The sequence below is a fragment of the Salvelinus alpinus genome, chromosome 29 (genome assembly GCF_045679555.1).
Source record: "Salvelinus alpinus chromosome 29, SLU_Salpinus.1, whole genome shotgun sequence".
Taxonomy (NCBI): domain Eukaryota; kingdom Metazoa; phylum Chordata; class Actinopteri; order Salmoniformes; family Salmonidae; genus Salvelinus; species Salvelinus alpinus.
This window is the reverse complement of record NC_092114.1, coordinates 43,075,873-43,099,824: the sequence shown is the minus strand read 5'-3', so window position 1 is coordinate 43,099,824 and position 23,952 is coordinate 43,075,873. Positions and strand designations below refer to the sequence as shown.

At 44.6% G+C, this 23,952-nt stretch overlaps 2 protein-coding genes across 3 annotated transcripts; one reads left to right on the top strand and one right to left on the bottom strand.

Moving 5' to 3' along the window:
- The first annotated feature begins 6,832 nt into the window (after positions 1–6,832).
- utp23 (UTP23 small subunit processome component) lies at positions 6,833–9,767 on the top strand. The gene is made up of 3 exons (XM_071374192.1): positions 6,833–7,335; positions 7,421–7,592; positions 8,261–9,767. Exons 1-3 carry the CDS (start codon positions 7,148–7,150, stop codon positions 8,654–8,656), a joined length of 756 nt encoding a protein of 251 aa, XP_071230293.1. The 5' UTR covers positions 6,833–7,147; the 3' UTR covers positions 8,657–9,767.
- LOC139558769 (double-strand-break repair protein rad21 homolog A-like) lies at positions 9,065–23,227 on the bottom strand. 2 transcript variants are annotated; one of them, XM_071374190.1, is made up of 13 exons: positions 23,084–23,227; positions 22,667–22,796; positions 22,268–22,367; positions 21,281–21,387; positions 20,724–20,936; positions 17,715–17,834; positions 17,463–17,591; positions 16,964–17,187; positions 16,540–16,687; positions 16,070–16,215; positions 15,671–15,838; positions 11,341–11,424; positions 9,065–11,205 (listed from the first exon to the last, which is right to left on the bottom strand). In XM_071374190.1, the coding sequence occupies exons 1-13, from the start codon at positions 23,225–23,227 to the stop codon at positions 11,014–11,016; spliced, it is 1,905 nt and encodes a 634-aa protein (XP_071230291.1). In that variant the 3' UTR covers positions 9,065–11,013. The 2 variants fall into 2 exon arrangements, with proteins under 2 accessions (XP_071230291.1, XP_071230292.1); XM_071374191.1 differs by having other exon boundaries at positions 11,069–11,205; positions 15,588–15,838.
- Between the last annotated feature and the right edge of the window lie 725 nt (positions 23,228–23,952).

The following is a 23,952-nucleotide window of genomic DNA, read 5'->3' as shown; positions in this document are numbered from 1 at the left end:
AGCCGTATCTAAAGCCTCGCACGTTGAAGTCAATCGGGATTGGGCTTGCTCGAATTGCGTTTCCACTGCCTCCAGAATATTACTGATGTCAAATTGCTAACTAGAAATTGTAAAAAGTAATGTGGCTACAATTAGTTAGTTATGCAGATTTTCACCCTCACCACGCTGCAACTAACGTTACCCCATACTCCCGATGTTAGCTAGCCAAATTGGCTAGATTCGGCGCTAGGAAAGCTAACTATCTTGATTCCTGGCATTGGCTACAAACTAGCAGGCTAACCAGACGACAGGTTTGAAAGGGTAACGTTAACTAGCTAGCTTTCAATCCCTGCTAGGTCACGTTAGCTAGCTAGCTTGTTTCAACTCTGCAAGTTATTAACGTTAGGTGGCATTCAAGGGCTGACTGTTCTTAAATATTCTATTGTGTAACGTTAGTGTAAAAACAAGAAAATGAAGGATCCAACTATGTAAACAAATCACATTTTATTTGTCACATGCGCCGAATACAATAGGTTTTGACCTTAGAGTGAAATGCTTACTTACGAGCCTGTAACTAACAATGTAGTTTTAAGAAAAATACCTAAAAAAATAAGAAATAAAAGTAACAATTAAAGAGCAGCAGTAAAATAACAATAGCGAGGCTATATACAGGGGGTACTGGTACAGAGTAAATGTGCGGGGGCACCGGTTAGTCGAGGTAATTGAGGTAATACATGTGGGTAGAGTTATTAAAGTGACTTATGCATAGATAATAACAGAGTAGCAGTAGCGTAAAGAGGAGTAGGGGGCAATGCAAATACAATAGTCTGGGTAGCCATTTGATTAGATGTTCAGTGGTCTTATGGCTGGCTTGGGCTAGAAGCTGTTTAGAAGCCTCTTGGACCTAGACTTGGCGCTCCAGTACCGCAGTCTATGGCTAGGGTGACTGGAGTCTTTGACAATTTTTAGGGCCTTCCTCTGACAACGCCTGGTATAGAAGTTCTGGATGGCAGGAAGCTTGGCCCCAGTGATGTACTGTGGTCAGAGGCCGAGCAGTTGCCATACCAGGCAGTGATGCAACCAGTCAGGATGCTCTCGATGGTGCAGCTGTAGAACGTTTTGAGGATCTGAGGACCCATGCCAAATATTTTCTGTCTCCTGAGGGGGAATAGGTTTTGTCGTGCCCTCTTCACGACTGTATTGGTGTGCTTGGACCATGTTAGTTTGTTGGTGATGTGGACACCAAAGAACTTGACGCTCTCAACCTTCACTACAGCCCCGTCGATGAGAATGGGGGTGTGCTTGGTCCTCCTTTTCCTGTAGTCCACAATCATCTCCTTAGTCTTGATCACGTTGAGGGAGAGGTTGTTGTCCTGGCACCACACAGTCAGGTCTCTGACCTCCTCCCAATATGCTGTCTCATCATTGTCGGTGATCAGGCCTACAACTGTTGTGTCATCGGCAAACCTACTGATAGTGTTGGAGTCGTGCCTGGCTCTGCAGGAATGGGAGTACAGGAATGGACTGAGCACGCACCGCTGAGGGGCCACCGTGTTGAGGATCAGCATGGCGGATGTGTTGTTACCTACCCTTATCACCTGGGGGCGGCCCGTCAGAAAGTCCAGGATCCAGTTGCAGAGGGAGGTGTTTAGTCCCAGGGTCCTTAGCTTAGTGATGAGCTTTAAGGGCACTATGGTGATGAACACTGAGCTGTAGTCAATGAATAGCATTCTCACATAGATGTTCCCTTTGTCCAGGTGTGAAAGGGCAGTGTGGATCTGTTGGGGCGGTATGCAAATTGGAGTGGGTCTAGGGTTTCTGGGATAATGGTGTTGATGTGAGCCATGACCAGCCTTTCAAACCACTTCATGGCTACAGACGTGAGTGCTACAGGTTGGTAGTGTTCTTGAGCACAGGGACTATGGTGGTCTGCTTGAAACATGTTGGTATTACAGATATGTTGGTGAAGACACTTGCCAGTTGGTCAGCTCATGCTCTGAGTACATGTCCTGGTAAACCGTCTGGCCCTGTGGCCTTGTGAATGTTGACCTGTTTAAAGGTCTTGCTCACATCAGCTACTGAGAGCGTGATCACAGAGATGTCTGAAACAGCTGGTGCTCTCATGCATGCTTCAGTGTTTCTTGCCTCGAAGCGAGCATAAAAGGCATTTAGCTCGTCTGGTAGGCTCGCATCACTGGGCAGCTCGCGGCTTGGTTTCCATTTGTAGTTCGTAATAGTTTGCAAGCCCTGCCACATCCACAAGCACTGCCATTGCAAGCCCTGCCAACTGGCAATCTCTTCATTCGAAGACTCAATCATGGACACTTACTGACAGTTGTGGCTGCTTTATGTGATGTATTGCTGTCTCTACCTTCGTGCCCTTTGTGCTGTTGTCTGTGCACAATAAGTTTTGTACCATGTTTTGTGCTGCTACCATGTTGTGTTTCTACCATATTCTTGTGTTATGTTGCTACCATGCTGTGTTGTTATGTGTTGCTGCCTTGCTATGTTGTTGTCTTAGGTCTCTCTTTATGTAGTGTTGTGTTGTCTCTCTTGTTGTGATGTGTGTTTTGTCCTATATTGCCTTTTGGTAGGCCGTCATTGTAAATGAGAATTTGTTCTTAACTGACTTGCCTAGTTCAATAAAGGTTAAATAAAATAAAAAATTCAAATCTGATGAGTGTCAGAGCCTGTGTAGTAGGATTCAATCTTAGTCCTGTATTGATTATTGACTATACTTTTTGTATTCTGCCATATTCCCAGTCACTTTGCCATGGTTAAATGCGATGTTCTGCACTTTCAGTTTTGCACGAATGCTGCCGTCTATCCACAGTTTCTGGTTAGGGTAGGTTTTAATAGTCACAGTGGGTACAACATCTATACCCTCACTGATAAACTCAGTTACCGTATCAGTTTATTCATCTATATTATTCTCGGTGGCAACCGGATCATATCCCAGTCCGCGTGATTAAAAAAACCTAGAAGCGTGGATTCCAATTGGTCAGACCAGTGTTGAATAGTCCTTAGCACGGGTACTTCCTGTTTGAGTTTCTGCCTATAGGAAGGGAAGAGCAAAATGGAGTCGTGATCAGATTTGCCGATGGGAGGGCAGGGGAGGTCCTTGTAGGCATCCCGGAAGTTGGAGTGTTTTAGCAGAGCGAGTAATACAGTCAATGTTTTGATAGAACTTCGGTAGATTTTTTCTCAAATTTGCTTTGTTAAAATTCCCAGCTACAATAAATGCGGCCTCAGGATATGTGGCTTCCAGTTTGCATAAAGTCCAGTGAAGTTATTTGAGGGCCGTCATGGTATCGGCTTGAGGGAGAATATACACGGCTGTGACCGAAGAGAGTTCTCTTGGGAGGTAATTACAGTCAGCATTTGATAGTGATGTATTCTAGGTCGGGTAAACAAAAGAACTTGAGTTCCTGTATGTTATCCCAATCACACCGTGAGACGTTAATCATGAAACAGACCTCCACCCTTGTCATCCTGGAGAGATATTTATTCCTGTCTGCGCGATAAACTGAGAACCTAACTGGCTGGACGGACTCAGACTGTATATCCCGAGAGAGCCATGTTTCCTGTGAAACAGAGTATGTTACAATTCCTGATGTCTCTCTGGAAGGAAATACTCGCCCTGAGCTCGTCAACTTTATTTTCCAGAGACTGAACATTAGCGAGTAATATACTAAGAAGTGGTGGGTGGTGTGCGCGCCTCCTAAGTCGGACTAGAAGACCACTCCGAGTACCTCTCGTCCGCTGGCGGTGTTTTGGATCAGCCTCTGGAATCAGTTCAATTGCCCTGGTGGGTACAAACAAAGGATCCGATTCGGGAGAGTCGTATTCCTGGTCGTAATGCTGGTGAGTTACCGTCGCTCTGATATCCAATAGTTTTTCCCAGCTGTATGTAATAACACAAAATAAAATACTGCAAAGTTTCCTAAGCTAGAAGCACCGCAGCCCTATCTGTCGGCGCCATTTTGATTAGTCGTCACTAACGATCTGAAATGGTCCACCCACACAGACAGTGTGGTGAAGAAGGTGCAACAGCGCCTGTTCAACCTCAGCAGGCTGAAGAAATTTGGCTTGGCCCCTAAAACGCTCACAAACTTTTATACATGCACAATTGAGAGCATTCTGTCAGGCTGTATCACCGCCTGGTACGGCAACTGCAATGCCCGCAACCACAGGGCTCTCCAGAGGGTGGTGCGGTCTGCCCAACGCATCACCGGAGGCAAACTACCTGCCCTCAAGGACACCTACAGCACCCAATGTCACAGGAAGGCCCCAAAAATAATCAAGGACATCAACCACCCGAGCCACAGCCCGTTCACCCCACTATCATCCGGAAGGCGAGGTAAGTACAGGTGCATCAAAACTATGACCGAGAGACTGAAAATCAGCTTCTATCTCAAGGCCATCAGACTGTTAAATAGCCATCACTAGCCGGCTTCCTCCCGGTTACACAATCCTGCACCATAGAGGCTGCTGCCCTATATACAAATAGACACTAGTCACTTTAATAATGTTTACATACTGCTTTACTCATCTCATATGTATATACTGTGTTCTATTCTACTGTATTTTAGTCAATGCCTCTCCAATATTGCTCGATCTAATATTTATATATTTCTTAATTTCATTATTTTACTTTTAGATTTGTGTGTATTTTTGTGAATTGTTAGGTACTACTGCACTGTTGGAGCTAGGAACACAAGCATTTCGCTACACCCACAATATAATCTGCTAAATATGTTTGTGACCAATCAAATTTGATTTGATGGCCTTATACAGCTCGTTGAGTGCGGTCTTAGTGCCAGCATCGGTTTGTAGTGGTAAATAGATGGCTACGAAAAATATAGATAAACTCTCTTGGTAGATAGTGTGGTCTACAGTTTATCATGAGGTACTCTACCTCAGTTGAGCAATACCTCGAAACCTCTTTAATATTACACATTGCGCACCAGCTGTTATTGACAAATAAACACACCACCACCCCTCGTCCTACCAGACGTAGCTGTTCTGTCCTGCCGACGCATGGAAAACCCAGCCAACTGTATATTATCCGTGTCATCGTTCAGCCACGACTCGGTGAAACATAAGATATTACAGTTCTGAATGTTCCGTTGGTAGGATAGTCTTGAGCGGAGATCATCCCGTTTATTTTCCAGTGATTGCACATTGGCCAAAAGAACGGATGGTAGAGGCGGGTTACCCACTCGCCAACGAATTCTCACAAGGCAACCCCTGTATTTCTGTATTTTTTTCACGCAAATGACAGGGATTTGAGCCTGGTCTCGGAGAAGCAGTATATCCTTCACGTCAGACTCATTAAAGAAAAATATTTGTCTAGTTTGGGGATGAGTAATTGCTGTTCTGATATCCAGAAGCTCTTTTCGGTCATAAGAGATGGTAGCAGCAACATTATGTACATTATGTATAAGTTACAAACAATGCGAGAGAAAAAACACAAAATAGTTGGTTAGGAGCCTGTTCCACTGTTCCACCAACTTTTTATATCAGCAGTACTTCACAGCACATAACGGAACTGACTTGAGACAGGAACAAAAGTTGGTCAAATGGGCAGGCTGGAAAAAGAAGGCGGAAGTGGACGATGAAGTGGATTCTGAATCCAGTGGCACTAGAATCAAGGAGAATTTGAGTATTGTCCAAAAGAATGGAAAACGGAGCAAAGTCATGTACAGTGATGAGAATGTCCCTTTGTATCTAGTAGGAGTACAGTTTGGTAATGAGGAGTAGTTGAGCAGATTTCCAATATTGAAGAAACCATTTGAGATATCCAAACTGGTGGAGAGAGTGCTGGGTAAAGTGAAGGCTGTGAGGATCACGAGAGGCGGGCTTGTTTAGATTTTTGTGCTTCTGCGGATCAGAAGGAATGTGCATCGCTTCTCACCCGATTTGGTAAGTTTGAAGTGTTGTGTGTGTCTCTTCGGACAGGGCACCCCTTAAGGAGGTAAAATCTGGCGACTTGTGGGAAGTTGATTTTGAAGAGATTAGAAATATTCCTGGAGTGATTGATGCATGTCTGATGATTCGTGTGGTGAATGGTGAAAAAGTGAAGAGTCTATAATTTCTTTGTTTTTTTGATATGGAGTGTCTCCCTACTCAAGTGCAGTTGGGGTATATAAACTACAGAGTCAGAGCATTTATCCCAAGACCAATGCAGTGTGATCATTGTTAAACTTTTGGTCATGTTTCAAGTGTTTGCAGAAGGGAGAAGCCGAGATATCTAAGTTGTGGAAAAGATCAAATCATGTGTTTTAAAAGTGAGGAAAATGTGACATGTTGCAATTGTGGTGGGAACCATGAAGCTACATCTTTTGATTGCCCGACAAGGGCGAAAGAGAATGAGGTGGCCAAAGTCAGGGCTGTCCAGAGCATGTCATATGCAACAACTGTTAAAAGAGTTGAGGGTTTGATTGGTGCTCCTTGAGAGTCCATGGTGCTGCATAGGCCTTCACTGCAGGCTGCAGGGGTTGCCTTTCACCAACAGGACCCTGACATTTTAAAGGTTAAGAAGGTGGACTTTGTGGCATTTATAGCTATGGTGATTAATGGCACTGCCAAGGTGGGGAGAAGGTCCAGGAAGGTAGATATAATTTTGGATGCAGCGGAGCGGTTCCTGGGACTGAAAGATTTCTCGGCGGAGGAGTTACATGGAGCCTGAGAAGGGAGATTTGAAAGAAGAAAGAAGTGGGAGTTTTGTTTTTGTTAATATACTATTTTTATTTGGGTGGATTAAATTAGTGTCCCTATATCGTATGGGTTTACTTTTTACCTTGTTTTGGTTTTCAACCCGTCCAGTTGGAGGCGACAATGCAACTTTTGGGGTTGTAGTCCGCCATAAAACCCACAGAAGAAGAAGAAACAAAAGTCTTTCTTCTGACGTTTTTGTTTCCAGACGAACATATTAAGCTGTTACTCAACCAAGGAAACGTGTGTTTATATTTTCCAAGTAACTTGATTTTATTGGTTATGAATCCGTGTGTACTAGTAAACTGATACTGACTAAAATTTACAGAATATACGTAATGCAATTGCGTCCATTTGAGTGATATTTGTGTGTGATTTTTCAGTAAGTAATCCTGTCAGACAAGCTCGTTAGCTCTTTTTAGTACATTCTTGGGCTAGCGAACTAGTCACAATGACGATCAAACGACAAAAGAAAGCCAAGAAAAACATCAATTTCTACAAACACAACTTCAGTTTTAGAGAGCCCTTTCAAATTCTCATCGACGGGACGTTTTGCCAGGCGGCTCTGAAGAATAAGATTCAAATCAAAGAGCAGATGCCGAAATACCTCATGGGGGAGGTGCAACTTTGTACTACAAAGTGAGTGGAGTTTGGTGTTGTAGTAAATGTCACACTGTCATGAGTTTTACCCAATGACCGTTTTTTTTAACCTTATGTCCTACAGTTGTGCGCTGAAGGAACTTGAATCACTGAAAGACCTCTATGGTGCCAAACTCATCCTGCAGCGGTATCAGGTTAGGAACTGCAAGCATTTCAAGAACCCCGTCTCTGCGTCAGAGTGTCTGCTCTCCATGCTGGAAGTGACTAATCCACACCACTACTTTGTTGCCACACAGGTAAGTGTTATGTCATAACTTTACTTACCTGGGTCAATCAATGGTCCTGTTTCCCTGCTCAGACCTTGCATGCATCAACCGATGGTTGCATGCCACATCATTGACTGCCAAATTGCTGTAACAGGGGGTCATGTTCCTCTGCTTAGACATTGCTGATGCATGCCAGATCTTACAACACCTGGATAGGTATCAGCTAACCACACGTATCAGCTCCCGAGTGGCGCAGCGGTCTAAGGCACTACAGTCCCTGGTTCGATTCCAGACTGTATCACATCCAGCCATGATTGGGAGTCCCATAGGGTGGCGCACAATTGGCCCAGCTTCATCCGGGTTTGGCCAGGGTAGACAGTCATTGTAAATAAGAAATTTGTTCTTAACTGACTTGCCTAGGTACATAAAAGAACCAGATCATATGTTATAGCAATATGGTGCCCTTGACGATGTGGTATGCAACCATTGATTGATGCATGCAACGTCTGAGCAGGGGAACACGGCCATGTGGTTAGCTGATAGGTATTTCACATCTAGGCGTTGTAAGTTTTGGCATGCGTTAGCAACGCTTGTCACCTCAGGATCAACAACCAATAGTGCCGCCCACCTAACTGCATGCATCCAGTCTAGACCAAATGCATTGATTCACCTCTTCCTGTCGGATGTTTAATTTCTAGGACCAAGAGCTGACAGCAGGCCTGAATAAGATCCCAGGCGTGCCTCTTATGTATATCATCTCCAACACCATAGTGTTGGACAAGCCCAGCCAATGCTCGGTTAACCATGTGGAGGCTGTGGCTCTGGGAGAGATGGTCACCCCAGCCCAGCAGCAGAGCATCAACAGCCTGAAGGAGGTGCAGGGGATCGGGCAGGATGGAGAGCGCCGAGGCAAGAAGCGTAAGAGGAAAATCTCCAATCCCAACCCGCTCAGCTGCCTAAAGAAGAAGAAAAAACAGCCACCGACGCAGCCTCTTAAGACTGAGGGTGAGAAGAAGAAACGGAACCGTCAAAGGAAACGCAGCAAGCCAGAGGGAGGCGAGGGTCCATCCCTCAAACCGCCCCCAAACCCCTAGTGTGGTGGGAAGAGACTTGTTTTGTCAGGGCAGTAAAAATAGCAGCTTTTTTCCCCCACCGTTCCCAAAGGTTGAAATTTGAACAGCTAAATATAATAAATGTACACCTCTTTTTATTTTTTATCTTTACTAAACACATTTGCCAGATTAAAGGCATTTAATTGGAATTCAAGAGATCCAACTTCAAATGTCTGGAGAACATCTTTTGAAGAAGCACACAATGAATTCAGTCTTTGTATTGCGTCACGGTTCATGATGTCATGTTTCTAAAAATGTATCCTCAAACTAGTTTTTGACCATCAGAAGGTATTGATATTCTAAGTCATTATTATAGTAAGTCCATAGCCATTATACCCAGTTCGCTGGCTCAATGAACCATCTATGGCAAGGATCGTCATTGACACGAACTGCTAACAGTATTCATTTTATTAGAAAACTTACATCAGTTGCTGGGGCTCAGGACTACAGGCATGGCATCAAAAATCTGAGTAAGAACACATTTTAGCAACAGTATCTACAAGATGCAAGTTTACTGGCACATAGTTTAAAAGGGATGCACTGAAACATTACATCATATACAATGTCAGAGGGAGTGCGTGAATATCAAAACAATGCATTTGTTGTAAAGGACGGTCCAAAAACTATAAATCTACTTCTTGTCCTCTGCAGCTATGAACCATAAGACGAGCAATAGCGTATTCAAGCTATCAAAGAATGACCGTCGCAACGGGTCTAAACACCTATGCAAGTTTCCATCAAAACTTTTAGATGAATGAAAACCAAATTAAAGTTTTCTATATACCAGAGATTTCTTGACATTTAGCTGCATCAAAGTTGAATGAAATGTAGTTTCCTGTCACCCACTGGGCTGAGTTGTCTTGACATTTAGAGATTGTGATGAAATTGACGATAGCTTCAAAATATGATGCGAAAGATGCAGCCTTAACTAAGTCTGATTCTGACCAAACCATTAACATCTGCATTAGATAGTTGATACGAGTATTTTCATTGTCACAGTATGTGACTTAAAACAAAGGTAATTATTCAAGAAATACCATAAAAATACAATTTCAGGAGCAATTCATTGGAATAAAGTATATTTCAAAATGGAGCACGCAATAAGTGTAGTTATTTTTTTAAATCTACATGATCCTCAAATCACCACAACAATGGAGACATTTTAAATGTCTGAAGATATTTGAAAATATAAAGTACAGTCAGAGACACACAAGCACTTGTAAACACAGAATTAAAAACTAACCCATTGGAACGCTTGAAGCTACCGTTGGTCTTTAAGATAAGATTGCTGGTGTATGCAATTGTGTTTCAGAAACTTGCCCAGTACTACACGCTTCTTTTAGCTAAAGGGTATAAAACATGAGAACTTTTTTTTTTATGGGAGGGAAATTGAACCTCTGAATGCAACACATGATTGGATTATCACTCACATTCTATCAAAACATAAAGAGCTTTCATTGGATAACAAAAGCCAAATAATCCCACCAATCATGACATTCAGTGACTTCATCCCCCCCACCAACCGCCACTTGACCTTTAAAAAAAACATCCAAGACAAAAAAGCACATACTGAACAAAAATATAAACGCAACATGTAAAATGTTGGTCCCATGTTTCACGAGCTAAAAGAGTTCCCAGACATTTTCCATACGCACAAAAAGCTTATTTCTCTCCAATTCTGTGCACAAATTTGTTTACGTCACTGTTAGTGAGCATTTCTACCTGACAGACATGGCATATCAATAAACTGATTAAACAGCATGGTCATTACACAGGTCCACCTTGTGTTGGGGACAATAAAAGCCCACCCTAAAATGTGCAGTTTTGTCACACAACACAATGCCACCACAGATGTCTCAAGTTTTGAGGAAGAGTGCAATTGGAATGCTGACTGCAGGAATGTCCACCAGAGCTGTTGCCAGAGAATTCAATACACATTTTTCTACCATAAGTCAATTTAGAGAATTTGGCAGTACTTCCAACTGGCCTCACAACCGCAGACCAGGTGTAGCCACGCCAGCCCAGGCTTCTTCACCTGCGGGTGGGGGGTGTGCTTAGAAGTATTTCTGTCTATAATAAAGCCCTTTTGTGGGGAAAAACTAATTGGCTGGACGTGGCTCCCCGGTGGGTAGGCCTAAGCCCTCCCAGGCCCACCCATGGCTGCGCCCCTGCCCAGTCGTGTGAAATCCATAGATTTGAAAATGTTGCCGGTTGTGTTTATATTTTTGTTCAGTGTAGTTAAAAAATATATATATATAAAAATGCACAGTGTCAGAACTAAATAACATCCTATACAAACAAAAACAACAGTTTTAGAGTAAAAGCAGCCAGTGTCGAGTCTAGATTAGGTGGAAGCGGGCTCCAGGGGTGGCGATGATGTCGCTGTAGTGCTCTGTCTGGTTGAGCTCCACCGCCTGCTGCTTCTTCAGAACCAGAAAGCTGTAGAACTTGGCGGCAGCCTGCTTCTTGTTGTTGTTCCTGCACAGATCCAGCAGGCTAATTTGCTGGGCCCCTGTCTTGGCCATCAACCTCTGTTGAAGGGAGGGAGAGAATAGGTACGTCACGGTTAAGACCCGGTTCTGGTTAGAAATGTTGGGGTTCACTTGGTGAGTCACAACAACTAGTAGAGCTCTCAGTGCTCTCGTAGAAGCTCGCCTATGACATACCTGTAGGCCGTGGAGCATCTGCTGGGTTCTCTTGTTCCACCGCCTCTCCTCTCGGTCCTGTTCTCCGGCCTGACCTTCCTCATCCTTTCATGGAACACACATAACATTAACTCTACATAAATAATACACTTTAGCCAATGTACAAGCAATGCAAGACACAGTAAGAGACATGCTTCTGCGTACTCCTAGGCCTACAGTGCCTTCAGAAAGTAATAATACACCATTACTTATTCCACATTTTTTGTTACAGCCCGAATTCAACATTTATTAAAATAGATTTCTCACCCATCTACACACAATTTTATTGAAAATGAAATACACTACATCGTCAATGTTGGGCGATTAGGCCTGGCTCACAGTCGGAGTTCCAATTCATCCCAAAGGTGTTCGATGGGGTTGAGGTCAGGGCTCTGTGCAGGCCAGTCAAGTTCTTCCACACCGATCGACAAACGATTTCTATATCGCTTTGTGCACGGGGGCATTGTCACGCTGAAATAGGAAAGGGCTTTTGCTGGAACTGTCACGCTGAAACAGGAAAGGGCTTTTGCTGGAACTAAGGTGCCTAGCCTGAGCCATAAAAAACAGCTCCAGCCCATTATTCCTCCTCCACCAAACTTTACAGTTGGCACTATGCATTTCGGGCAGGTAGCATTCTCTTGGCATTCGCCAAACACAGATTCGTCATCGGACTGCCAGATGGTGAAGCGGGATTCATCACTCCAGCGAATGCGTTTCCACTGCTCCAGAGTCCAATGGTGGCAAGCTTTACACCACTCCAGCCAACGCTTGGCATTGCGCACAGTGATCTTAGGCTTGTGTGCGGCTGCTCGGCCATGGAAACCCATTTCACGATGCTCCCGATGAACGGTTCTTGTGCTGATGTTGCTTCCCAAGGCAGTTTGGAAGTTGGTAGTGAGTGTTGCAACCGAGGACAGAATTTTTTACACGCTATGCACTTCAGCACTTGGCAGTACCGTTCTGTGAGCTTGTGTGGCCTACCACTTGGTGGCTGAGTTGTTGTTGCTCATAGACGTTTCCACTTTACAATAACAGCACTTACAGTTGAATAGCAGCTCTAACAGGGCAGAAATTTAACAAATTGACTTGTTGGAAAGGTGGCATCCTATAACAGTGCCACGTTGAAAGTCACTCAGCTCTTCAGTACGGGCCATTCTACTGCCAATGTTTTTTTTTTGGGAGATTGCATGGCTGTGCGCTCGATTTTATGCACCTGTCAGCAATGGCTGTGGCTGAAATAGTCAAATCCACTAACTTGAAGGGGTGTCCACATACTTTTGCATATACACTACTGTTCAAATGTTTGGGGTCACTTAGAAAAAAATTAAAATAATTGTCAGTTAAAATAACATTAAATTGATCGGAAATACAGTGTAGACATTGTTAATGTTGTAAATGACTATTGTAGCTGTAAACGGCAGATTTTTTACTGAATATCTACATATTCGTACAGAGGCCCATTATCAGCAACTATCACTCCTGTGTTCCAATGGCACGTTGCGTGAGCTAATCAAAGTTTTTCATTTTATTTATATTTCTTTACCCTTTTTTCTCCCCAATTCCGTGGTATCCAATTGGTAGTTACAGGCTTGTCTCATTGCTGAAACTCTCGTACGGACTCAGGAGAGGCGAACGTCGAGAAACGTGCGTCCACCGAACCACAACCCAACCAAGCCGCACTGCTTCTTGACACAATGTCCACTTAACACAGAAGCCAGCTGCACCAATGTGTCAGAGGAAACACCGTACACCTGGCGACCGTGTCAGCGGGCACTGCGCCCGGGCCGCCACAGGAGTCGCTAGTGCGCGATCGGACAAGGACATCCCTGCCAGCCAAACCCTCCCCTAACCCGGACGACGTTGGGCCAATTGTGCACCGCCTCATGGTTCTCCTGATCACGGCCGGCTGTGACAGAGCCTGGACTCGAACCCAGAATATCTAGTGGCCTTAGACAACTGTGCCACTCGGGAGGCCCAAGTTTATAATTTTAAAAGGCTAATTGATCATTAGAAAACCCTTTTGCAATTATGTTAGCCCTGCTGAAAGGTGTTGTTCTGATTAAAGAAGCAATAAAACGGGCCTTCTTTAGACTAGTTGAGTATCTGGAGCATCAGCATTTGTGGGTTCGATTACAGGCTCAAAATGGCCAGAAACAAAGAACTTTCTTCTGAACCTCGTCAGTCTATTCTTGTTCTGAGAAATGAAGGCTATTCCATGCAAGAAATTGCCAAGAAACTGAAGATCTCGTACAACACTGACTACTCCCTTCACAGAACAGCGCAAACTAGCTCTAACCAGAATAGAAAGAGGAGTGGTGTATAGTTTGAGAAACAGACGCCTCACAAGTCCTCAACTGGCAGCTTCATTAAATAGTACCCGCAAAACACCAGTCTCAACGTCAACAGTGAAGAGGCGACTCCGGGATGCTGGCCTTCTAGACATAGTTGCAACGAAAAAGACATATCTCAGACTGGCCAATAAAAAGATTAAGATGGGCAAAAGAACACAGACACTGAACAGAGGAAGATTGGAAAAAAGTACTATGGACGACGAATCTAAGTCTGAGGTGTTCAGATCACAAAGAACATTCTTGAGACACAGAAAAAATGAAAAGATGCTGGAGGAGTGCTTGACGCCATCTGTCAAGCATGATGGCGACAATGTGATTGTCTGGGGTGCTTTGGTGGTGGTAAAGTGGGAGATTTGTACAGGGTAAAAGGGATCTTGAAGAAGGAAGGCTATCACTCCATTTTGCAATGCCATGCCATACCCTGTGGGCGGCGCTTAAATTGGAGCCAATTTCCTCCTACAACAGGACAATGACCCAAATCCCTGAGCGGTTTCCTCCCTCCCCGGCAACTGAGTTAGGAAAGACGCCTGTAGCTTTGTAGTGACTGGGTGTATTGATACACCATCCAAAGTGTAATTAGTAACTTGCTCAAAGGGCTATTCAATGTCTGGTTTATTTTACATTCACTCATCTGCCATCACTACCTGCTGCCCTATATACATAGACTTGAAATCACTGGCCACTTTAATACTGTTTACATATTTTGCATTACTCATCTCATATGTATATACTGTATTCTATACTATTCTACGGTCTATGCCGCTCTGACATTGCTCGCCCAGATATATATATATTCTTAATTCCATTTCTTTAGATTAGTGTGTATTGTATTTATTGTTGTGAAATTGTTAGATATTACTTGATAGATATTACTGCACTGTTGGAGCTAGAAACGCAAGCATTTCGCTACACCCGCAATAACATCTGCTAAACATGTGTATGTGACAAAATATTTAATTTGAATAGGTGCCCTTCTTTGCGAGCCATGGAAAACCTCCCTGAGTCTTTGTGGTTGAATCTGTGTTTGAAATGTACTGCTCGACTGAGGGACCTTACAGATAATTTTATGTGTGGGGTAGGGATAAGGCAGTCGTTTAAAAATCATGATAAACACTATTATTGCACACAGAGTGAGTCCATGCAACTTATGTGACTTGTTAGGCAAATTTTTACTCCTGAACTTATTTAGGCTTGCCATAACAAAGGGATTAAATACTAATTGACTCAAGACATTACAGATTTTACTTTAAGTAATTTGTAAAATAAATAGAAAACATAATTCCACTTTGACATTATGGGGTATTGTGTGTAGGCCAGTGATAATATTTGTAAAAAAATAAAATATCTACTGGCTTCCCGGGTGGCGCAACAGTTTAAGGCACTGAATCGTAGGCTTTACTTGGCCCATAGCGCTCTAGTGACTCCTTGTGGCGAGCCGGGCACCTGCATTCTGACTTCAGTCAGTTGAGCGATGTTTCCTCCGACACATTGGTGCAGCTGGCTTCGGGGTTGAGTGTTAAGAAGCACGATTTGGCGGGTCATGTTTCGGAGGACGCATGACTCAATCGTCACCTCTCCCAAGCCCATTGGGGAGTTGCAGCGATAAGACAAGATCATACATTGGGGAGAAAAGGTGGGTAAAATACAAAACAATTATAATATCTATTTTAAATTCAGGCTGTAACACAACAAAATGTGGAAAACGTCAAGGGGTGTGAATACTTTCTGAAGTCCCTGTACACATTTAGCTTCCAAAGGAAGCTAAGACAGAATAGATCAGTGGTCACCAGCCATGGTCCAAGAGAGCAACATTGTGTGTAGGATTTTCTTCCAGTCCTGCACTAACACACACAATTCCATCAGCTGTTTAGTTCTTACTTGGAACACAAGTCTGCACACCCTGTAGCTCTCCAGAACCAGGGTTGGCGGTGACCACTGGCACATCTTTGTCTCCATCTCACCTCCTCGTCTGAGTCGTCCTCTCCTTCCTTCTTGTCCTTTTTCTCCCCTATCAGGTCCAGCTCGGGGAACTGGCTGAGGTTGGTGCTGTCCTCAGGGGGCAGCTCCACCGTCATGTCCAATTGCTGGGACACACCTGAATGGTTGGCAGCCTGTTCCAGTGTACCCATCTGGATGGAGAGAGAATAAGAATGTTTGAGTGATTGAGTAGGGGGTTGAGTATGGGCAAAAGATAGAAGCAGGTCAAACTTCTATCTACTTTCAAAAAACTAATGAGATCTCCCAGTGGATACAATATCAAACCCCAACAAGCCTTATATGCTTGACAAACTGCCTTTGAAAGTTTCCCTAGCCATAGTTAAACAGGGCTTGAGCGAAGAGAGGAGGAATGAGACACTCACGGGCAAGGCTGGCTCTGTGTCCTGGGCCTTGCGTTTCTGGCCGTGCATGGAGGAGGGTGGGGGCATGACTGACTCGTCCAGGGTGGTCCTGCTGCCCTCCATGGCCGATGCCTGCAGTACACTGGGCTCCTCCAGGATAGTCTGGTCTGGAGCGCATTTACACACAAACAGAACATTAAACTGCAGTAATCAAAGAAAGGTATTGAGTACAAGTACATGAGTGTTATGGATGAGGATCAGATGAAGGGCTTATGTCAGATTGGGAGTCTGTCTGTTCCACTGGTGTTGAAGAAATTCCAATAGTACTACTTTGAGTGTATACTACTTTAAATGTATCTACTTTGAATACCAGCCTCTGTCTTAATGTGATAACCATGCCGAGAGTTGGCCCTCTAGCCTATAATGGCATCTACTGTAGAGGAATGCACTGTTGACATTTGGTAGTGAGTTAACTGAGTGGAGTATCTCACCGATGATGTCCCTCTGCATGACCTCCTCTCTGGGCACCTCAGGGTTCTCCAGGTCCTTCAAGAACTCATCCAGGCTGTCTGCCTCACCTCCCTTCCTCCTCTTCCTCATCTCATCTGGCATCAGGGGGGTCAGGGTGCGGGTGAACATCTACAGAAAGAGAAAGAGAGGGGGAGAAAGAGAGAGAGGATAGGCTAGGTAGAAACAACAATGCACAAAACCCCTAAAAATAGTGGCTACATTATGTCCTCACAAACTGATTGTTGAGAATAGAAACATATAGAAAAGCTCTAATGAAAGAGATTTAGGAATTAACATGCACACATCTGGGGGGGAAACAGAAAAGCCATTGCCAGGTGCTGGACTGAGCACAATAACAGTACACAGCCCTTGTTTGTCTAACTACTAGACCAGTTGCTGGGTTACCTTGAGAAGCCTGCTGTTCCAGAGGGGCTGTGCTGGCAGAGAGAAGAGCTTCTCCACACCTCCCGTCTCTTTCCACATCATCAGCTTCTTGGTGGGCGGCGCAAGGTCCAGCGTGGTGACGATGTCAGAGTAGTCGCTGAGCTGGGCACGGATGGTCTTGCTATCCAGCTCCTTCAGGTTGTCCACAATCAGCTTCCTCTTCCTCTTGGCTTTGGTTTCCTTCACTGTGAGGAGTAAAGAGAAAATAACTTGTAAGTGAATAGTGACATTTGGTGGCAGCAGTGGGATCCAGGGTGGTAGGGGTGCCTTGAAGAACAAGCAAGTGTTGAAGATATTTTGTGTGCTACTAAACTCCAAGAAGAGAGCAGTGGTGCTACTAAGTGAATACGTTATGGCATAGATCTATGTGATGTAGTGACATACATAACCGTTTGGGTTTGTTATAATAGCGCAACATGACTATCAGAATTTGACGGTTTGTGAGAGATTGTGGGCTGACCTGTGATGTCGATGGGCTCCAGGGCGAAAGCCTCCTCCTCGTTGTGTACCAGCGTGGTCTGCTCTGTCTGGTCCTGCATGGCGGGCAGGGGCTCTGCTGGGCCTGAGTCTGGGCTGTCGTGACCTCCCGCTATACACACAACATATAGAAAAATATAAAAACATACAATAACTAATACAAAAGAGTTGGCTAAGACCATGTTGGTTCGAAACAATTTTATGGGAACAGCATATGGTAAGTGTTGCAACTTACGTGAGAGGGCATCAAAGTCATCTTCGACATCGTGTTCCTGCAGCCTCAGCACGCTCTCGGTGATGGCGGGAGGGTCATCGAAAATGCCACCCCCATCCTTGTTACTTAGGAGCTTATCAACTAGAAACAGGCAGGAAAGTGGCAATGCTCAGCAGGAATTAAAACTGCAATATGTAACTTTTTGGGCAAACTGACCAAATTCACATAGAAATGTGAGTTATAGATCTGTGATTCAATGAAAACAAGTCTTTAAAAGTATATATGTTCTAGGTGTGCTATTTCTATGCTTCCCATTCTTAAGTTTCGTTTTTCGATTCAATCTGTATGGCTGAAGTTATTGCACGATTGAAATTTAAACGTAATTTTTGATTGAGCTGACCTGCAGCATTTAAGGCGTCCGCATGCTTCCCATCTGAAATAGTCCGGAACAGTTGGTGCATATATTCTGACTACATTTTGTGACGTTTTTGTTTGTCCTGGCCAACGGCAAGTTTTTTGGGGGGCTGTTCGTGCACACACAAAAATGTCTTGAGGCAAGTCGGTAGCCGACGTCTACAACTATTCATTGGTCACTGGTCAACAGCAATTCAACGGCTCAGACAAGACCTAAGTGGCAGGTTCTACAGACAATCACGGACTACAAAAAGAAAACCAGCCACATCACGGACACCGACGTCTTGCTTCCAGACAAACTAAACACCTTATTTGCCCGCTTTGAGGACCACACAGTGCCACCAAGGACTGTGGGCTCTCCTTCTCCGTGGCCGACGTGAGTAAGATATTTAAACGTGTTAACCCTCGCAAGGCTGCCGGCCCAGACGGCATCCCTACCCACGTCCTCAGAGCATGCTCAGACCAGCTGGCTGGAGTGTTTAAGGACATATTCAATCTCTCCCTATCCCAGTCTACTGTCCCCACATGATTCAAGATGGCCACCATTGTTCCTGTTCCCAAGAAGGCAAAGGTAACGGTACTAAATGACTATCGCCCCGTAGCACTCACTTCTGTCATCGTGAAGTGCTTTGAGAGACTAGTCAAGGATCATATCACCGCCACACTAGACCCACTCCAATTTGCATACCGCCCTAATAGGTCCACAGGCGATGCAATCGCCATCACACTGCCCTATCCCATCTGGACAAGGGGAATAGCTATGTAAGAATGCTGTTCATTGACTACAGCTCAGCATTCAACACCATAGTACCCTCCAAGCTCATCATTAACTTTGAACTTTGAGGCCCTGGGTCTCAACCCCACCCTGTGCGATTGGGTCCTGGACATCCTGACGGGCCGCCCCTAGGTGGTGAAGGTAGGAAACAACATCATGCTCAGCCCCCTCCTGTACTCCCTGTTCACCCATGACTGCGTGGCCATGCACGCCTCCAACTTGATCAAGGTTGCAGACAACATAACATTAGTAGGCTTGATCACCAACAACGACGAGACAGCCTACAGGAAGGAGGTGAGGGCCCTGGGAGTGTGGTGTCAGGATAACAACCTCTCACTCAACGTCAACAAAACAAAGGAGATGATCGTGGACTTAGGGGAAATAGCAAAAGGAGCACTCCCCTATCCACATCAAAGGGACAGCAGTGGAGAAGGTGGAAAGTTTTAAGTTCCTCGGCGTACACATCACGGACAAACTGAAATGGTCCACCCACACAGACAGTGTGGTGAAGAATGCGCAACAACACCGCCTCAACCGCAGGAGGCTGAAGAAATTTGGCTTGTCACCTAAAACCCTCACAAACCTTTACAGATGCACAATTGAGAGCATCCTGTTGGGCTGTATCACCGCTTGGTATGGCAACTGCACCACCCACAACCGCAAGGCTCTCCAGAGGGTGGTGCGGTCTGCACAACGCATCACCGGGGGCAAACTACCTGCTCGCCAGGACACCTACAGCACCCGATGTCACAGGAAGGCTAAAAAGATCATCATGGACAACAACCACCCGAGCCACTGCCTGTTCACCCCGCTACCATCCAGAAGGCAGGGTCAGTACAGGTGCATCAAAGCTGGGACTGAGACAGCTTCTATCTCAAGGCCATCAGACTGTTAAACAGCCATCACCAGCACAGATAGGCTTCTGCCTACATACAGACTTGAATTCATTGGCCACTAACAAAAGGATCAGTAGTCATTTTATTAATGATGTTTACATGTCTTGCATTACTCATCCCTTATGTATATACTGTATTTTATACCATCTATTGCATCTTGCCTATGCCGCTTGGATGTTATTCCATCCCTTTACTTAGGTTTGTGTGTTATTAGGTAGTTGTTGTGGAATTGTTAGATTACTTGTTAGATATTGCTGCACTGTCGGAACTAGAAGCACAAGCATTTCGCAACACTGCAATAACATCTGCTAACCATGTGTATATGACCAGTAAAATTTGATTTGAACAGAAGGGACTCTTCAATTAAGTGTTTTGTAATTCAACGAGAGACTAATCATTTTCATGCACAGTTTTTCACTTGAGAAATACTGCATCTTAGTTAGATGTGAAATTGTGCGACTAAGATCCTCTGCAAAAAAGTCTAAATAAATGACAGATTTCTCGAGTTATCTTAGATTAGATCTGGCTACGGTATCTCAAGATGAACGAACAGTACTATTGGCACTCGTTCGGTTCGTCTAGCCGAGTTCAGCTAGGCGCCAGTCGAACTGAAACATACAGAAGCCTTTACCATGAATGCAGTCTCCGACGACACGGGAACATTGTCTTTACATTTCTATGGCTCTGTATGTAGCGCAGCTCTTCAGCGCTACAGATTGAATCAAGCCACAGGGTTTTTACACCAGATACAATCATTATGTAAACAATCAATTGGCCACATTAGTCATGGAGAAGGCAAGGGCTATGTCCCATTTACATCTCCTTCCTCCCACACCTGTGCACACTTCAGGAGGAAGGAGATATTATTGAAACGCACCCAAGGAGACAAGGAAAGAAAGAATTTGGTCATAGCCCCAACCCAGGTTATCCTTCCATCCTTTTTACCCAGCATGCCTCCTTCGCTGTCAGCCATGGGGTCCTCTCCGAAGTCATCTTTGTACTGGTCGTCGTACTCCAGGTGGTTGGACTTGTCTGTGATCTGGGCCTCTGAGGTCTCTGGGTCTAGGAGCAGGTTAGAGGCTGACGCGCCGTGGATGATGTCCACCTCGAAGGCACTCTCTTCCCGCATCATCTCCCGGTCATCCATCCCAAAGTCAGCTGGAGGGGAGAAAACACTGAATATGTTAGAATGAGTTTTCGGAATGTGTATATACAGCAGTAATGAGTGGCGGGCTTTGTCACCCTAGGAAGCTTGGAATAGGATGGAATAGGCTGGAGTATGGATGCATTTATGGGTGCATTTCAATAATCTGCCTGGATATGAAACTATGGTGAAAACATGGTAGACCACTACCAAGCATTTGCTATCACCTATCCATATCAGTGCAGATGAGGTGAAGGAGATGAAAAAGGAAGCAACTACAGACTATTGAGATGCAGCCATGGTTTAGTTCGAGGAGTGAGATGGTGAAAGTATTGGACTGGGAGGCCTGGCTACATACCGAAGTCATTCTCCTGCAGCAGGTTCAGGTTGCCCACCTCCTCCCTCATGGTGATCTCTTCCACTCGACTCTGGTTCAATGTGAACTGCTTGGTTACGTCGATGTCACTGCAAATACAACATAAATCACTACCACTGAGCAAAGAAACACCTAGTGCGCTGGGTACAAGCAAACTGATACCAGTAAGAGCATATAGAACTCCTGCAGGAGACTGAAACGATTTGGCATGGGTCCTCAGATCCTCAAAAAGTTATACAGCTGCACCATCGAAAGCATCCTGACTGGTTGCATCACCGCCTGGTTTGGCAAGTGAACTGCATCCGACCGCAAGGTGCTACAGAGGGTAGCGCGTACAGCCCAATACAACACTGGGGCCAAGCTTTCTGCCATCCAGGGACCTCTATACCAGGTGGTGTCAGAGGAAGGCCCTAAAAATTGGCATACTGTTCTTTCTGCTACCACACGGCAAGCGGGTACCGGAGCACCAAGTCTGGGTCCAAAAAGCTCTTACCCCCAAACAGCTTTTACCCCCAAGTCATAAGACTGCTGAACAGTTAATCAAATGGCCACCCGGACTACTTGTATTGACCCTCTTTTTTTACGCTGCTGCTACTACTCTGTTTATTATCTATACATAGTCACTTTACCCCTACCTACATGTACATATGACCTCAATTACCTTGACTAACCCGTACCCCCACACATTGACTCAGTACCGGTACCCCCTGTATATAGCATCGTTATTGTGTTACTTTTTGAACTTTAGTTTATTTCACAAATATTTTATCGCTCTGCACTGTTCGCTAAGGGCTTGTAAGTACGCATTTCACGGTAAGGTCCACACACCTTTTGTATTCGGCTCATGTGACAAATCAAATTTGATGCAAACATATACATCAATGGACACACAGCACTCATCAGAGCTTCATGGCAAATCTCAAAAAACATATTTCAACTTGTTGGGCTCTGATGACATGCAGGACTCACTCTAGGTCTGGTAGTGGCTGGTCGAAGTCGTGGAACTCTTCTGGCATGGTGATGGCGTTGTAGGCAGCTTCTCTGTTCTCCTCTGGCAGATCCACCACACCTGAGAGAAGACAGGGATGGAGGCAGGGGTCAGGCCAGCCTCAAACCCACATAGTACACAGCCATAACATATACCAACAATGTTAGTACTGTCTAGCAGCCCAGTGTGCCACTCACAAGTTTCATATTGGGACTCTTTTCAGGAGCCCCAATTTCAGTTCATTCAACAATATATGCCAACTAACAGTAAAATTAAGACTTAAAGAAGATGGCTGTTGAGCCAAACTGTAACTCAGAGTCTTGAATGTAAATCAACAAAGAAGATGTTGGACCAGTCCAGCCGCCTAGCCAATATATTACCTGGTCTGAAGGCCATCTTGATCTTGATGAAAGCCTCGTTACAGTCAGCCAACAAGTACTTGGCTTTCCTGTTGTAGATCCTCACCACCCCCAGGAGCAGATGACCCGACGTACGCAGGGCCATTTTCACCTGGAAATATAAATAATAAGAAAGAATGTAATTTAATTTCATCTAACACCGTTCAGAAATACAGTTACCCCCTATGGCAAGATAATTCACTTCAAATCTCTCGTAAGCTCATCTACCAAGGCCTGACCCACAGCAAGTGAGTTGAAAATTTACCCACTTCTACCGGTTCACGCAACACTAGTCTGTCAAAGTACCCTTAGAGGAGCATTAACCTAGTGGAGACTAGAGAGCGCAGCACATGACAGAAACACATAATAGAAGCGCTGTATGGATAATAGCTTGTGTACCTTGGGGCAGATGATGCTCTCCACACTGCTCTCCAGGTTGCATTCAAACACATGAGCCTTGGTGAGCTTCTTATCCCAGTGGGCCGCTAGCCAGATCTTGGCCAGCGGCCCACGCTTGCTGAGTACAAAGTGGGCGTAAAACATTGACCCAGCACCTTCTCACCTAAGGAGGGGGACTGGGACGGGGGACGCCAACTTGCAGGGACAAAGGTTAGAGACTGCTGTTAGAAAAAAAACTTCCAGTCACAAGAGGTAATACACTTTGATGGTAATATTGAATAAGGAAAGATTGGACTTTCAGAAATACATTTTATATTGCCACGCATTAACCGTCATTTTCATACTACACTTCATTACTCAATTTCTGTCAAAGTAACATTTGACTGTGTCATCAGTCCCCGCTGCTGGCAGACCAACGACACTCTCACACTATATTGCATGACGAAAGTGCGTTGTGGATGAATGTTAATAAAATGAATGAACAACAATGATTGAATACTCAGAAATTAAATTAAGTAATTAAATAAATAACAAAAATTTTCGTTTACCTGACCGAATAATTTACCGCTACATCTGTCAAACTAACTAGCTACAAGTAGCGACTGGGGCCCAATCTGGGCATTGTCCTGATCTTTTGGTACCCTCCATGTGGGAGGGGGAGGATTTGTGTTGATACCGACACAGAGTTCGTTTTGTAAATTTAACAACATATGATACTTATTAAACACATCGAATATTTATTAACGATGCACAACTAACTCTGTCATCAAAAAGTATGAATACAACTAAGTGAGTTAGGAAGCCAATCGTTTAATAATAAATAATAATAATAACGGGGCCTCGGCGCGAGCCCAACAACAGCCACGATA